The sequence below is a fragment of the Myxocyprinus asiaticus genome, chromosome 5 (assembly GCF_019703515.2).
Source record: "Myxocyprinus asiaticus isolate MX2 ecotype Aquarium Trade chromosome 5, UBuf_Myxa_2, whole genome shotgun sequence".
NCBI classification, from domain to species: Eukaryota; Metazoa; Chordata; class Actinopteri; order Cypriniformes; family Catostomidae; genus Myxocyprinus; species Myxocyprinus asiaticus.
This window is the reverse complement of record NC_059348.1, coordinates 25,357,523-25,373,748: the sequence shown is the minus strand read 5'-3', so window position 1 is coordinate 25,373,748 and position 16,226 is coordinate 25,357,523. Positions and strand designations below refer to the sequence as shown.

Genomic DNA, 16,226 nt, shown 5'->3' with positions numbered 1-16,226 from the left:
TAAAAAAACAGAGTTAAACACATTGAAGCCCTAACTTCTACTTCAGATTGATGTTAGATGATTCTAAAATGTTGTTTTCTTTTGGCAGTTGCGCGTTGAGAACATGCGTAAGGAACGAGACATTTTGAAGCAGGTGGAGAACAGACTGGCACAGGAGAAAGAGTCCATACTGACAGAGCAGAGGGGGCAGAACCTCCTGCTCACCAACATCAAATCCATTCAGGTGCAGCTTGTGTACTTATGCCAACTTTGTCAAAACACTCTTCTCCATGGCCTTTTTTAAAAAATAATTTCCTCTGACACAGCTCACTATGGAGCGCTCTGAGACGGAGACAAAGCAGCGCTACAGTAATCAGATCCAGCGGCTGGAGCAAGAGATCATCCAGTTAAAGAAGAAACTGGAACAGGAGGTGGAACAAAGACACACACTGGAGCGCAAGCAAGATGTAAGCTGATACAAACATTATCATCTTTTTTTTTTTTTTTCAAGGAATGTTACACTCAAAAATTTTAATTCTGTTACTGTTTATTCACCCTCATATTGTTCCAAACCTGTATTCTGTTATTTTCTATGTAATACGCTCACAAAAACTTTTAAACAATCTTCACATGGAAATTTTCCATTAAATAGTGACAATGGGCTGTTAAGCTCCAAAAATAACAAAAAGCACTAGAAGTAGAAAGAACAGTGGAAGTAGTCCATGTGACATATGTGCTGTTTTCCAAATCCTCTGAAGCCATACAATAGCTTTTTGTGATGAATAAACCAAAGTTTAAGTCACTTTTCACTGATAATCTTTCCCCTCCGATGCAGCTCTTAAATAAAAAATGCCACCTATGGAGCAGGATGTTATGTTTGTTACCTATAGGCTATAACATCCTGCTCCATCAAGATTATCATGATTATCAAGATTTTGCATGGGTGAACTATACCTTTAGATTCACTCTTGTTTGCAAAGGCAAAGTAGAACTGTCAACTTTTACTTTACTACAGTTCAGTTTAACGACTTGAATAAGTTGTCTCATTTCTATTGGCTAGACTCAGCTTCTGGAGGCTAAGAAGCAGTTGGAGGCACAGACAGCACTACATCAGAAGACTAAGGATCTGCTAAGAACTGCTGAACAGCAGGTCACCTCCCTGAGACAGCAACTGAACAACAATGACAACCAGAACACAACACCTAAACAGCCTGTCAGGACATTACCTAGAGGTAACCATACAATTGAGAGGGTACAATGGATTTGATGGAGAGCATGTTTATATTGTGAGTGTCAAATCCTTTCCAGTACTGCTTAAGAACATTTTGCTCCTGTTGTTTTCTGTCAAAGCTCCTGGCGTTCCTCAGCTGGAGGTTGATGAGCTCCGTGCGCGTCTACAGCAGGCTGAAGAACAGAACTCTGACCTGAAGGAGCATCTGAAAAACACCACCACCAATGTTGAGCAGTACAGATCCATGGTGGTCAGCTTGGAGGAGTCCGTAAACAAAGAGAAACAGGTAATGATGACCTTCAACCAGTTTGCCGCCCCTGAACATTTTACTCTTTTAACTGCAAAGACTAAACTGTCCTGGTGTCTTAAGAGTCAACATGAAACTGCATTCTAAACCCATTTTACTGTTGTAATTTGATACTTTCTAAGTGAAACAGGATATTCAATAAGAATCAAATTTAGTGTGGGACTTGATTTTATCAATCCGGTCCTGTAGGCCCCCCAACACTGCACATTTTGTATGTCTCCCTTTTCTGACACCCAGTTAAAGTCTTGGAGTCTCCACTAACAAGCTGATGAGTTCAATCAGGTGTGTTTGATTAAGGAGACATCCAAAATGTTTAGTGTTGGTGGGGGTGGGGGCGACAACTCCAGGACAGGTTGGACGGAAGTGTTTTCAAGAAGTATTGGGGATGTCAGCCGAAAAGAAAAGTTATTGCAGAGGCGGCGCAAGTTATGTTTTGATGAGAGATTATGAAGATAAATAATGTGTACTTATGAATAAAATTAAAACCAGGATAACCAGGAAAATGAAGAGAGTTTTCGAAAGTCTCTGTTTTTGTGGAGGAAAACGGCATTCATGGGGCAAAATTAATGCGATTTCAAATGAAAACTTAGGGTGCTTTCACACTGGCAGTTTAGTTCGAAACAGAGCACGGTTCGCATGAAAAATTGGTAATGTGAAAGCTGTCATACGGACCGGGGAGCGCACCGCGGTACCAAACCCGAGACTACCTGTAGGAGGTGGTCTGAGTTCGGTTGCAATGGAACTGTAGCGCGATTCACGTGAATTTGAAAACAACTCGGACTTGGGTGCGCACTCTTTCAGGAAGTAAAGTAACCTGCGCATGCGTTTTAGCCGATGACGACATCATTAGTTTCGACAACACACGAGGATCCACACATTCCTGAAAGTCCCAAAAAAAGTTATGACACCACAATGACATACAACACTATAAATACTGTCTGTCTGTCTATCTATCTATCTATCTATCCACCTTATAAATACTATTATAGGTTATAAATACAGGGTATAATAGGAGATGACAGTGGCGATAACTTCACCTTGGACACGAGCATAAGCGTGCAGTGTAAACAAAGATGCAAATGAATTCCTTGCAATCAGCCGTCTCCTCCAAAAATGCTGTTTGTGAGCAGCAGCAAGCCACCTTCCCCTGGACATCTGATGAGTTACACCATGAACCGTACATATACGCAGTTGTCGTTCACTTTGCTGTGCATAATGGCACCAAAATAACAAAAAAACAAAAGTATGATGAGTCGCGTTATGTTCTCCATGCATGTTTGTGATGACGTAAGATGAACGCAAATGGACCGGGGTTCGATAGAATCAAGTGAGTGTGAAACAAGACCAACGCTGCAGGGAGCACCGGGAACAGTCGCACTCGGAATCGAACCACAGCAAACGTGCCCAGTGTGAAAGCCCCCTTAATAGTGTGGATGTGGCCTTAAAGACTTGTAGTTGCTCTTCTGTGTTTTGCCTTAAAGGAATATTTCACCCAATTCTTTCATCATTTACTCACCCTCATGCCATTCCAGTTGTGTATGACTTACTTTCTTCAGCAGAACACAAACAAAGATATTTAGAAGAGTATCTCAGCTCTATACATCCTCACAATGCAAGTTAAAGGGTGACCAAAACTTTGAAGCTCCAAAAAGCACACAAATGCAGCATAAAAGTAATCTATACGACTCCAGTGGTTTAATCCATGTCTTCTGAAGCAATCCAGACAGTTTTGTCTGAGAACAAACCAAAATGTAGTTCCTTTTTTCACTATAAAACTTGACATCTGCAGTCTCCTTGGCGATCATGATTTCAAGCTCATTTACACTTCCTAGTGCTTGACGTGTGCACAAAGCGCTAAATGGTGCTAGGATGTGTAATCGAGCTTGAAATCATGATCGCCAAGGAGACTGCAGATGTCGAGATTTATAGTGAACAAGGAGTTACATTTTGGTCACCATTTACTTGCATTGTATGGACCTACAGAGCTGTAATATTCTTCTAAAAATCATTGTGTTTGTTAAAGAAAGTCATGCACATCTGGGATGAAGAAGGTGAGTAAATGATGAGAGAATTTTCAATTTTGGCTGAACTAATTCTTTTTTTAATTCTTTGGCTGATCTAATCATTTTTTAACAGAATTATCATGTAGTGTAAACTTTACCCTTCTAGTCACAGTTCTAAAAATTTCCCTCCTTTTCACCTCCAGTTGGCTGAGCAGGCACGCTCCTTCACTGACAGCCAGCTGAAGGCTGTGCAGGCGTTAAACCAGCAGCTGGAGGCCCGACTGGCAGAAGCAGAGAAGGAAAAGCTGGAGCTCCAGGAGGAGAAGTTGAAAGCTGTGGAGAGTGTTGAAGAACGTGTATGGAACATTCCCAGATGGCACCTCCATTATGTCCTTAATATCTATTCTTAATAGCAAAGCCCTAATGATTAAATTCCCTTGTTTTGACTGCATGACAGGTGAAGGAACTGAAGAGGAGCGTGACAGACATGCAGACGGAGCTGCAGGATGCCCTACAGAGAGCTGCAGCTGCGGTGACCCAAGAGCAGAGAGCCACACAGGACAGCAAACTACAAGTGGGCCTGACACTACATCAGCTAAACAATAATTTCGTCACAGTCATCCACATGACAAAACAATCAGCTGATAGTTTAAATCATTTACTGTATGCATTTTATCTTGGGCCCCAGGCTAAGCTGGCATCAGAGGCTCAGAATAAGTATGAGCGAGAGCTCATGCTGCACGCTGCGGATGTGGAAGCCCTCCAGGCCGCCAAGAAGCAGGGGCAGCTGTCAGCACAGAACCTAAAGCACCTGGAGGAGAAGGCTCAGAAAGCTGAGGCTGAGCTTCGTCAGGTCCGCACAGACTGGGAACAGCAGGAAAAGAGACTAAAGGTGAGATCCTAATTCAGATTGATGTTGTAGAGCCCTGGATCATATAAAAAATGCTGTATTTAATCTTGAATCTATTTAACCTCATGCTTAATCATAATGTTTGGTAGACTGGTAAATTGAGGGCTTGCTTAGTATAACATCCTTCTGTCTGTCTTTCCGGGGCTTTTACTCAGTTGACTTTCTCTACATTTCTTCTCTCAGGAGGAGTTGTCTAATGAGCAGAAGAGAGCCGAGGAGCTGCAGAAACAGAACAGCATGCTTCATGAGCAAATGGAGAACCTGAACAACAAGATGATAACCTCTGTTCAGCAGCAGGCAGACAGAGAGTGCAGTTTGAACATCTCTCTGAATGAGGAGGGCAAGTCTCATGAGCAGATCCTGGAGATTCTCAGGTGAAAACCTCTCCCAGTACCTCTGTATCAAATATATAGCCTCTTTAGACATCAAAACCTCAAGTATTAGAAAAGACTGCTGAAGTGGTGGCATTACGTGCCTTTAACGTGCCCCGAACTCGTTGTAACATTATGACTTTTTATTTTTCTTATTTTTATTTCTTGTTCTTAAGTGATTTTAAAATGGACTTTTAAGTATCTTTTATTTTCTGTTTCATTTTGATGTAAAGCACTTTGAATCACCACTTTGGATGAAATGTGCAATATCAATAAACACTAGTTACACATGTAACCGTGGTTCTATGAATTCCGGATGACCACCAGTGGTGGTGCTTAAGCACTGGTGGATTATCGCAGTGCCAGCCCGATAGGTCGAGAGAATATACTAACAAAGTCATGTGGTGACGTAGGCGGAGCTCTGAGGATGACAAGCCACAGAAGCTCAGCATTCAGTCTCAGTACGCCTTTCACGCGCATTCCGAGTGACCAAGAACTTTGGCGGTCTTCTGGAATTCACAGAATCACAGTTATATGCGTAACTGGTGTTCTGTTTCATTCCTCCTGACCGCCAGAGGTGGTTCTTAAGCACAAGTGAATGACTCGTTCCAAAATAGTCATGAGGAATGCAACTCACCTGAAAATTAGTAAAGGCTGCTTCCGAAGAACTGCTGAACTCGGCATGGGGGGCAGCAACATTGACTTTGTAAATCCGTGCAAAGGTGCATGGAGAATCCCTGGGAGCAGCAGCACATACAGTATATCTTCCATGGAAACTCTTCTGAAGGCAACCCAAGATGTTGAAACAGCCCTGGTAGAATGACAAGAGATAACTCTAGGTAGAGGCTTTTGGGCTTTCTTGTATGCCAAAGTAATCACTTCTACAGTCCAGTTCGACAATCTTTGCTTTGACAGAGCAGCACTCTTCCACACACCACCATATCAAATCTAAGGTGGGCAGCATCCACATAACACCTCAAGGCTCGCACAGGACACAAAGGGTGAGCCCATAGATCATCAGACTGAAATGAACGCTGAAATGCAGCCAGATCTAGAGACTGATTTACAAACCGAGGACAAATAACATTTGGAAGAAAAGATGGGTTGGGCCGAAGGATAACTCCGAATCCATCCAGCAACCAACGCATGCATAACACACTAACAGACAATGCATGCAACCCTCCAACTCACTTCGTTGAAGTGATAGCCAACAGAAAAGCAGTTTTCAAGGATATCCATTTAAGGTCACTATTCTGCAAAGGCTCTAATGGGGTTGAGCAAAAAGATCTACTTCTGCTTTCCCAAACCACTGCCTGATGCTCTGCACTACATCCGGGTGAAGCCTCCATTCCCCCGGATGTAGAAGATATCTGGAGAGAGCATCCGTTACCTGATTGCTTGACCCCGTAATGTGAACCACCCTCAACGATGCAAGCTGGGGGAGCGACCAGGTGAGAATTTTGCGAGTGAGAAGTAAGGAACTGAGGGACTTATTGCCACCCTGATTCTTGCTTTAAGAATTCAACAATCAACAGAGAAATAATTCAGCTAGCAGAGAACCGTAACTTTTCACAGTGGTAAACAGAATCACCAACCACCGGATAGAACCGTGAGGTTCAGAGTGTTACCGACACACGAAACAATCCCATACAAATTACAAAAAATTACCAAACTGATGTAAAAATTCACAACAGTAGATACGGCCCCACAAATTTAAAGCACTGTCACGGCTTGAGAGGATGAAGCTTCGCTGCCTTAGTAAGCTGCACTTGACGGCAAAAAGATGAAAATCAGTTACCTGTCTATATTGGCGAGAAAGCAAAAGAGACTGAATGCTGAGCTACTGTGGCTTATCATCCTCGGAGCTCTGCCTACGTCACCACGTGACTTTGTTAGTATATTCTCTTGACCTAACTGGCTGGCACTGCAATAATCCACTAGTGCTTAAGCACCGCCTCTGGCGGTCAGGAAAAATGAAACAGAACTTGACTTGCCTAAAGAGGTCATGTCATACATTTTTTCCCACTTATGTAAGTAAAATTTTTGCACCAAAAACAGTTTTATTTTTAAATAACCATTTTCAACCGGACTTTGGTCCTCAGTTAATAGGTCTGGCCCAAATCGATATAGTGCAGAAATAATTATTCCAAACTTAGCCTGTGTTTTCAACTTTATCAAGGAAAATTTCATTTCTCATGATATGACACTTTTAAACTTTCTTGCACTACTATACACACAAGGTTGCTGATGTTGTGGCCTCCCATTCACCACAGGTTTGTTCGTCGGGAGAAAGAGATAGCTGAGACCCGGCTGGAGGTGGCACAGGTGGAGACCCTGCGCTATAAACAGCGCATGGAGTACCTGGAGGGAGAGATGAAGGAACTACAGGACAGTCTGACAGCAGAGAGAGAGAAACTACAGGTCCTAACATGCATTCATACCTTTTCACTAGCTTTCAAGCCAGTAAGAGATGCGTAACATGATATATATTTTTTTAAATGTCATATGTTGAAATCTGTTAACATGTTGCTGTACAGGTGACGGCAAAGACCATGGCACAGCAGGAAGACATGATAAAGCGAATGGAGAGTATAAGTGCTCTGACTGAGACCAACAAGATGCTGAAGAATGAGAAGAACAGACTGGAGCATGAACTACAGCAGACTCAGGCCAAGGCAAGATCTGAAAAGCACATTGTGCATTGCTGCCTAACTGTAAAATCACAATAATGCCCAGCCTTGATTGAACTATTGCTTTTATAAAACTGCAACACTAATGTTCAGTAAATTATTACATAATCTTAATGAATAATTTTTCCAAGTAATATAGTCAGGCTGTTGACAGTTTTTAAGCAACATTGATGTATTGTGGCCACAATTGAAATGTGGCCACAGGTGGGTGTATATCAACTATATTACAACTAATTTGATCTCATCCAAGATTTTAGATATGTTTTATAATTAAAAATTAAACATGCAAGTATGACCTTGATTGTCATGCGTTGGCTGTAGATACGCAAGCTGGAAGCAGACATCAAACCCCTGCAGGACTCCAACTCTGAGCTGAGCGAGAAGAGCGGCATGTTACAGGCTGAGAAGAAACTCCTTGAGGATGACGTCAAGCGCTTGAAGGCTCGCACACAGGTCTCAGGATCTCACTGCATGAAATTCTGTACACTGAGTGTATCATAGAGAACAGGGGTCGGCAACCTATGGCATAATATCATTTGTAAGGAAAAATAAACAATTCAATTTTCACAAGCATTTTCACAAGTTGGGTTGGGGGCTGCTGGTGAGGGATCGGCACAGCCATTAACAAAGAAAATTAAAAATGACACTTTGTCAAAAAGGTTGCCAGCACCTTATGTAGAATCTTATCATATTGAACACCATTAAGTTAGATTTGATGAACAGATCTGTGCTCTTTTAATTTATTGCCCATGTTAACATTGGCAATAAATAAATATTTCACCCAAAAATGAAAATGCTCTCATCATTTACTCACCCTCATGCCATCCCAGATCTGTATGACTGTCTTCAGCAGAACACAAACAAAGATTTTTGGAAGAATATTTAAGCTCTTTAGGTCCATAAAATGCGGTGAATGGGCACCAAATATTTGGAGCTCCAAAAAGCACATATAGCCATCATAAAAGTAATCCATAAGACTCCAGTGGATTAAATAATGTCATCTAAAGCAAAACGCCAGCTGTAAGAAATAGATCAATATTTAAAACTTTTTTACAAAAAATTCACGAGCATTGAGGATGCGTTGACAAGCGAGAACTGGCATGTGAAATACGGAAAAATACGGAAGCGCAGTGTTTTTTACAACCGAGGAGCATAGATATTAATTCGTAGACGCATCATTCGGCTGGTTTGGATACGTCAACTGCGGCGCCATCTTTGAACGGTCAACAAGGAGAGCTGTTTGAATTAGGTTGAATTGAAAGTGAATGGAGGAGATCCCTGAGAACGAGCTCCTTGCTAAGACCGCTGCACAAACTACTTTTGTGTGAAAACAGTATCAAGGTCAATAAGAACAGCTGCTAATAAGGTATCTATGTATGCAGAGGAGGCTTTCACGCTCGCGTCACGCAAGTGGCAGTTTGACCTCCACCCTCGCCAACAAGCTGGACGGAAATTTACATTTTCAGTAAAAAGTTTTTAATATTGATCTATTTCATTCACACACCTAGCATTTATCTTCAGAAGACATTCATTAATCCACTGATGGTTTACTTTTATGATGACTATATGTGCTTTTTGTAGCTTCAAAAATTTGGCACCCATTCGCTTGCATTGTATGGACCTACAGAACTGAAATATTCTTCTAAAAATCTTCATTTGTATTCTGCTGAAGAAAGACAGTCATACACATCTAGGATGGCATGAGGGTGAGTAAATGATGAGAGAATTTTACTTTTTGGGTGAACTCTTCCATTAACATTATGTGAACATTGTGAAAGTATTTCTCAATGTCTCATACGATGATTGATTGGTCTTGTAGCAACTTCTCAGCCAGCAAAAGGACAGCGATCAGGAGGAAAGTAAGAAGCTGCATTCTGAGAGGGAGGCCCATCTCAAACGTATCCAGCAGCTCACAGAGGAGACGGGCAAACTGAAGAACGAGCTGGCCAGGTCAGTTTGCATCCTCTACCAACTAAGGTGCGTGCTGAGGCAAGGGGACCCTAAGTTAAGTTGTTCTGCACTGTTTGTGCTACGGGCATGAATGGTACCTCAAATCATGCAGTGTGTGGAGATATGTGTTATTACTTATTCGGACTAAACACGGAGAAAAGCAAATCCCATAGACTTGGGCCAGGAAGTGAATACCTAACATCCACCAAAATACCCTACCAACCACTTTGCAACACCCTAGCAACCACTGTGATGGCCCTGGCATTGCCCTATGTTTCACCTTTGTAACTGCACAGCAATGCCCTGAAAACCTCACACAATACCCTAACATTGTGGCACCAAGTTTTGCAAGGAAAAAACAACACTCACATTCTCTTCAGAAAAATCTAGTTGAATTTGAACTTGTCACACCTCCAGCAGTGAGTGTGAATGTTGTATTCTTTATAAGAGGTTTTGATGGAGCGAGCTTCATTTTCTCTCCACCATACAGGAGCCAAGCATCCATCAGCACAGCTCAGAGCCAGGTACAGAACCTGCAGGACAGCCTAGGGAAGGTCACCACTGAAAGAGATAATCTGAAGAAGGAGCTGGAAGCAAAGACTCTGGACATCCAGGAGAAACTCAAAACCATCACACAGGTCAAGAAGATCGGCCGCCGCTACAAAACCCAATATGAAGAGCTCAAAGAACAGCATGACAAGGTAGACCAGAACAGACCATCACAAGCCTTTTTTTAATTTTTTGCTAAATTAACCATTTTAAAAGGCTTTTGAGCCTTAAAGGAATAGTTGTTTGCTAAAAAATGAAAATTCTGTAATTTACTCTCCTCATGTCATTCCAAACCCATATGAGATATTTCTGCGAAACACAAAATGAGGAATTTTGAAGGGTGTCCCGTTTGCTGATTTCAGTACAATGGCAGTTGATAGTGACTTACTTTAAACCTTGAAGACCCAAAAGTGTCATAAAATTAGTTCATGCAACTCGTACTCATATTCCAAGTTTTTTTGAAGGCATATGACTCTTTAGTGGGAAATAACCCAAAATGCAAGTTATTTTTCATTGAAAATCTTGAAGTCGGTCATAGCTCTCCTATAGACCTTATTCACGCTAGCGCCATCTTTGATTTTTAATGGGAATGACAATGAGGCCTTGAGGTATAGACTTACAGTCTCTTCAATGGCATGAACGGTATAAAGCTGTATAAAGCTCCTAGAGCACATCTGATTTTCCACAACTCATGTTGTCTGGAGTTCTTTGTATACTGAATGTTCTTGGACAGATATTTTATCAATGTTTTGTCCACGGAAGGATTCAAAAAAACTTTAAACTGCAGTACAGCCCATTGAAGTCTATCTCTAACAGCCTCATTGTAATTCCCATTACAAATCAAAGATGGTGCTAGTGTGAATTAGGTCTATGCACATTCATGTGTGCATGAGAGAAGCTGATCTGTCCTTCTCTTTCTCCATTTCTCTCTCTCAATTTTTCTCACTATTTCATAGATGGTGGCAGAGGCCGCTGCTAAGCCAGCACAACAGGAAGAGCATCTGGCATCAGTGCAGGAGATTGAGAACCTGAAGAGCTCATTAAGTCAAGCACAGAGCAGAACCTCTGAGCTGGAAACCCAGCTGGACAGCACACACAAGGTACTCACATGAGGTTTAGTGTGCACCTCTGCCAATCTCTGGATAAGTTTCTGAGAAATTGTAAATCTTTGCCCTGTTTGCCATTCTGCTCTCCCTAACCCTAAATTCATCAGAAAGAACATGGTCTTTCTCAAACTAGAAAGGCCACAAACGAGAAGACCTTGAAGCAGGCTTTGTTGGTGTATTTTATTTTGAGGTCGGCTGATAGTGGATTTTGCCTATACCGGTAACTAAGGTGGTGGGAAAGGCAGATTAATCGACCAATAGTTTTTAAAATTGATTTATAGAATGTAAAAAAAATTATTCATTTTCTTTCCTTACTATGACGGGCACAGACAAAGAATCCTAAATGAATAAAATCCCAGATGCATTTTATTGTTCAACCAAAATAACTAGAATAAATGTGGTGAATAACGCAGGACTTTTAAGTATAAACAAGCTGGAAACACACCAGGAACTCTAATTTTGAAATGACGAAATAATGAAAAAACTATTGGCAACTATTGCCATAGATTTTTGCCGATAGCGATTACAAAAAAGCAAGTATTGCCATCGATTAATTGGTAAAACTGATATATCGTCAACCTCTAATTTTATTTAGCTAATAATTTTAATTGCAATGCATGTGCACTGACATTGATCATTGGAAGTAACTCATGCCACTCGTCATGTAGAGCTCTTACCATTGAGCCACCCACATGACAACTTTAAAGACCATTCTGTAGGAGGTCATCCTCAAAAGCACAGTTAAGCTCAGTTAATCATGTTATGTAAGTGTAATATGAGTATCTGGTTTTGTCTGAGTTTCTTTTTTCAGTGTCAAAATTATATTTTTGTAACTTTTAGTGCCTCAGTGCAGTTGAGTATTAAAGTGGAGGCCTTAAAGTGTGTTCGGTAACACTTTACAATAAGGTTTAACATTAGTTAACTACATTGGTTAACATGAATTAACAATGAACAATACTTTTACACCATTTATTAACCTAGGTTAATATTAATTTCAATACACATTTAGTGAATTTAATCATGATGAGCATATTGTGATCTCTTCAGGATGCAGAACATTTACTGGAAAAAAAAATCTTTGTTTTATTTGTATGTTGGAGGGATACAATAATGAAAGTTTCCTAACATTGGTTGCTTTAACAGTTTGAATCCAGATAAAAAAAAAAATTCATCCAAGCACTCAAACAGCTTATACAATTCTGGCTCTGTGAAAAGTAGACAATAAAAGACAGTTTGCTCAAAACAAAACAAGACACTTTGTTGGACCCCTCTGTGATTGTGTGTAAACACCACCATTGTGGGCTTTTCTGGTTTGGCTCACTGATTAATACCTGAAGTTATATAATATAAATGTGGTTTCCTGCCAATCCAGCAAGTGAGTGAGTAATTGAGTGTTGTTCATTAACTTCTGAGACAGTGAGGTGTTAAGTATGACTGTGATATTTTGTGTTGGAGTGAAATGTTGAATGAGGGGGCTTTGTGGAAAGAAGTTTAACAAGGAGTGTTATTTATTTTTTTCATTGTTGGTTATGAAGCATGTGCAAAGTAATCAAACTAAGAAGAGCCTGGCAGCAGTGTATTAGAGGGTATTTAAAGTAATCTGTATAGTGATGAAGATTATTTTGTGCATTATAAGACTGTGCAGGAGCGTGAAGCAGAGGTGAAGAACCTGCAGGAGCAGCTGGCACAGGTGCAGCCGGAGCTCACTCGCATTAGAGCAGATCTGCAGGAGAAGAGTAACCTGGAGGAGCAGCTCCGACAGCAGATTGCTGATAAAGAGGAGAAGACTAAGAAAGCCTTCATGGGCGCCAAGCAGAAGATCAACCAGCTCAACAGTTAGTAAACCAGAACACGTCATGCACGGTAGTCCTGCAAATATTCCTCTGATCAAAAGCACTTTAGTCCATACGTACTAGCAATCAGGAGCCTGATTTACAACACATCACAAGTCTATTTCTTTAGCAGGATTACCCCTTTCCCCCTTTATTTTATTTAGTGAGAAGAAAAAAACTTGGTCAACTTAAAAATCAAAATCTTGTGGAAAAAAGGTTTTAATGTTCCCTTAAAATCAAAATTGAAATTGTGATTTTTAGTCCATCTCTACTAGCTCTGAGGTCATCTATATTGTAGTAAAGAGGGGCACAACTACCCATTTACGAGGGGATATGCAGTCAATGATGGTGCCTGCTTGAACGTTTTGCTGTCCAGCCGGTAGTATACTCCTAAAAATGACAAGCAGATATACACCGTAAAATGGACCAAAATTGTATTATATTATAAGCACTTGCATTTACATTTTTCTTTCCAATAAAATGCATCCTAGAACAAGAATGTAATCTCCTCTTAATACCACCTGCCTACAACTAGCAACAGCAAGTAGTAAATCATGGTTTTGCAGGCTATAACGTAAACTAAAGGCAGTATTTAAAAAAAAGAAAAAGCTCTTAAATATGCCCTGCCTCAGCTTCCTGTTTCAATAGGAAATACATCAACACAGGACAGAAACTGCTACCCTCAAACCATTTCATTGGGTTATTTAAGAACAATAGAAATCAATGGAATGTCCCCATTTAGATAGCTGGGTAAAAGTGCATGTGTGTTTTAGGTGCAAAGGAGCAGCTGTCGAAGGAGAATGAGGAGCTGAAGCAGCAGAGAGAGGAGTTGGAGGTGAGGATGAGTGCACTCAAGTCTCAATATGAAGGCCGGTTGAGCAGACAAGAGAGAGAGCTGAGAGAACTCCGTGAGCAGCAGGAGAGACATGGTGACCAGAGAGATGAAGCTCAGGAGCCTGGCCAAAGCAAGGTACAAGAGCACATAGTCTGCATTAACTGCTCGTATGTTCTCTGCCAGTAAGAAAAGCTACAGCTCTCTTTGTGTTTACATTGCAGTGTTGATTTAAATCAAGATTGAGTTTTTATATCAGTCAATAGACTTACTCAGTTTAAGTAATAATCTTTAATAACTAATATTGACCAAACTGCTTGATGTATCCTACATTTGATCATTGTTTCAGAAGCTTTTCAGACGCAGTTTGTCTTTTATTTTCTCCAGGCTCAGGATGCTCAGAGGTCTTCAGAAGCCCGACAGATCACTCTGAAACCCACACCTGCTGCTGACAGAGGAAGGTAAGGCTCAATACATGTTCTATTAGCTCAACTGGTAGATCATGGCGCTATCAACACCAAGATCATGGGTTTGATTCTCAGGGAGCATGCGTACTGTTAAAATTAGGGCTGTCAATCGATTAAAAATTTCCATCAAATTAATGACATGATGTGCAGTTTAATTAATCCCATATAATTACTGTGAAGACTGCGCTTACTGCCCCATACTGCCCTGGATTCGGCAAAACATCAAGGCGGTAATTCAAGCTTGAATTGCTCACATAGTTGGAAAATTCCTTATTATGGAATTTTTGTATGGTCAAAGGGCATGATTAATTGTTCATTTTTTTAACGTGTTAATGTTCATATAATTAATCACACTAAATTAACATGTGAAATTGACAGCGCTAGTTAAAATGCATTCCCTGAATACATTTCTGGATTGCCAAATGCATAAATGCAAATGAAAATGCAATGGATATGTTGTTTCTCCACATTCTGTCTATAAACAGTGCCAGCACATCAGAGCCACCCACGGCTAACATCAAACCCACACCAGTTGCAGCCGCCCCCAGTAAGCCTTCAACAATCGCAGGGAGCAAGTCCACCCCTAGGGCAAGCATCCGGCCAATGATAACTCCAGCTCCAGTGACCACGCCTACAGCCACAGTCATGCCCACCACACAAGTGGAAACACAAGAAGGTATGGCTCATGGAAATTAAATTTAAACTATTTCTTCCTGTGCATTCCACAATGACTTGTTGTATTTGGTGTATTGGTTGGTAAGTTTGTCATTGGTTTGTCCCATCAGCCCTCCAGTCCACTGAGAGTCCAGTGGAGCATGTGACTGTCTTCGGCAGCACCAGTGGCTCGGTGCGCTCCACCAGCCCTAACATACAGACCACACAGCCAGTCATCAGCCTGCAGCAGAGTCAAGCCACTGCATTTGTCCAGCCCACTCAGCAGCAGGCTAGTCAGGAGGCAGCAGCAACCATTATGGAAGCCGTACATAGCTCACAAATGGAGAGGCCATCCACCTCCACTACTGTCTTTGGCACAGGTACAAAGAATCATGTCCAGGCCAAAACATTTAATGAGGAATTAAACTTTGATTAATCTTTTTGAGATGATAGTTCATTGTACTTTGAAAAGATACTATAACTATCAGACCTAAAAAACTGAAAAAACATTAAAACTTTACTAACATTTTAAGTAGGCCTTAAAGCAATAGTTTACCCAAAAATGAAAATTCTCTCATCATTCACTCACTCTCATGCCATCCCAGATGTTCATAACTAACTTCTTCAGAACACAAGCAAAGATTTTTAGGAGAATATTTCAGCTCTAAGGTCCATTCAATGCAATCAAATGGTGGCCAGAACTCAGAAGGTCCAAATATTACATAAAAGTATCATTTAAGTAATAGAAATGTGGTTAAATCAATGTCTTCTGAAGTTATCCACTTGGTTTTGGGTGAGAACAGACTAAAATATTCCACCTTTTACACTGTACAGTCTCCTTGGCGATTGTAATTTCAAGCTCGATTACACTTTCTATAGTGCCATCTAGTGCTCTACGCCTGTATCAAGCACTAGGAAGTGTAATCAAGCTTGATCATGATCAAATCATGATCGTGCCTAGAGACTGCCATGGGAAGATGTACAGTGAAAAATAAGTTATATTTTGGTCTGTTCAGATGCTCTAGTAGTCCAAGGCACTGAGAGTAGGGTATAAATCTAAAAAGCCATTATTAGGTCATGGCTATTGGATTAAAACATACCACAAACTGACACATTGTGACTTACAAAGCCTTCATCAGGGTAAGGACTAATAGAGCATCTGAACAGAATATTCCTTATCCAAAGAGTCCAAGTAGAACTCCTTGCATGCTGTGTTTGACTGTTTTATTTTGGTCTGTTCTCACCCAAAACTGATTGGATTGCTTCAGAAGACATGGATTAAACCACTGGATTAATAATGCCTTTCTGATATTTGGACCTTCTGAGTTCTGGCCACCATTTGATT

The 16,226-nt window shown here is 40.9% G+C and overlaps 1 protein-coding gene across 4 annotated transcripts in view; it reads left to right on the top strand.

Moving 5' to 3' along the window:
- The window catches only part of LOC127440994 (nucleoprotein TPR-like), a 35,628-nt gene that overhangs the window by 10,110 nt on the left and 9,292 nt on the right, over nucleotides 1–16,226 (top strand). For all 4 annotated transcript variants that reach the window (XM_051698102.1, XM_051698101.1, XM_051698100.1 and 1 more), the window contains exons 19-37: nucleotides 89–223; nucleotides 306–446; nucleotides 1,040–1,211; nucleotides 1,330–1,496; nucleotides 3,724–3,876; nucleotides 3,978–4,094; nucleotides 4,209–4,412; nucleotides 4,614–4,804; nucleotides 7,075–7,222; nucleotides 7,339–7,476; nucleotides 7,813–7,944; nucleotides 9,311–9,441; nucleotides 9,932–10,142; nucleotides 10,947–11,090; nucleotides 12,733–12,931; nucleotides 13,702–13,898; nucleotides 14,148–14,221; nucleotides 14,713–14,903; nucleotides 15,013–15,261. In XM_051698102.1, the coding sequence (XP_051554062.1) occupies nucleotides 89–223; nucleotides 306–446; nucleotides 1,040–1,211; nucleotides 1,330–1,496; nucleotides 3,724–3,876; nucleotides 3,978–4,094; nucleotides 4,209–4,412; nucleotides 4,614–4,804; nucleotides 7,075–7,222; nucleotides 7,339–7,476; nucleotides 7,813–7,944; nucleotides 9,311–9,441; nucleotides 9,932–10,142; nucleotides 10,947–11,090; nucleotides 12,733–12,931; nucleotides 13,702–13,898; nucleotides 14,148–14,221; nucleotides 14,713–14,903; nucleotides 15,013–15,261 (3,094 nt within the window). The remainder of the gene's footprint in view (nucleotides 1–88; nucleotides 224–305; nucleotides 447–1,039; nucleotides 1,212–1,329; nucleotides 1,497–3,723; nucleotides 3,877–3,977; nucleotides 4,095–4,208; nucleotides 4,413–4,613; nucleotides 4,805–7,074; nucleotides 7,223–7,338; nucleotides 7,477–7,812; nucleotides 7,945–9,310; nucleotides 9,442–9,931; nucleotides 10,143–10,946; nucleotides 11,091–12,732; nucleotides 12,932–13,701; nucleotides 13,899–14,147; nucleotides 14,222–14,712; nucleotides 14,904–15,012; nucleotides 15,262–16,226) is intronic.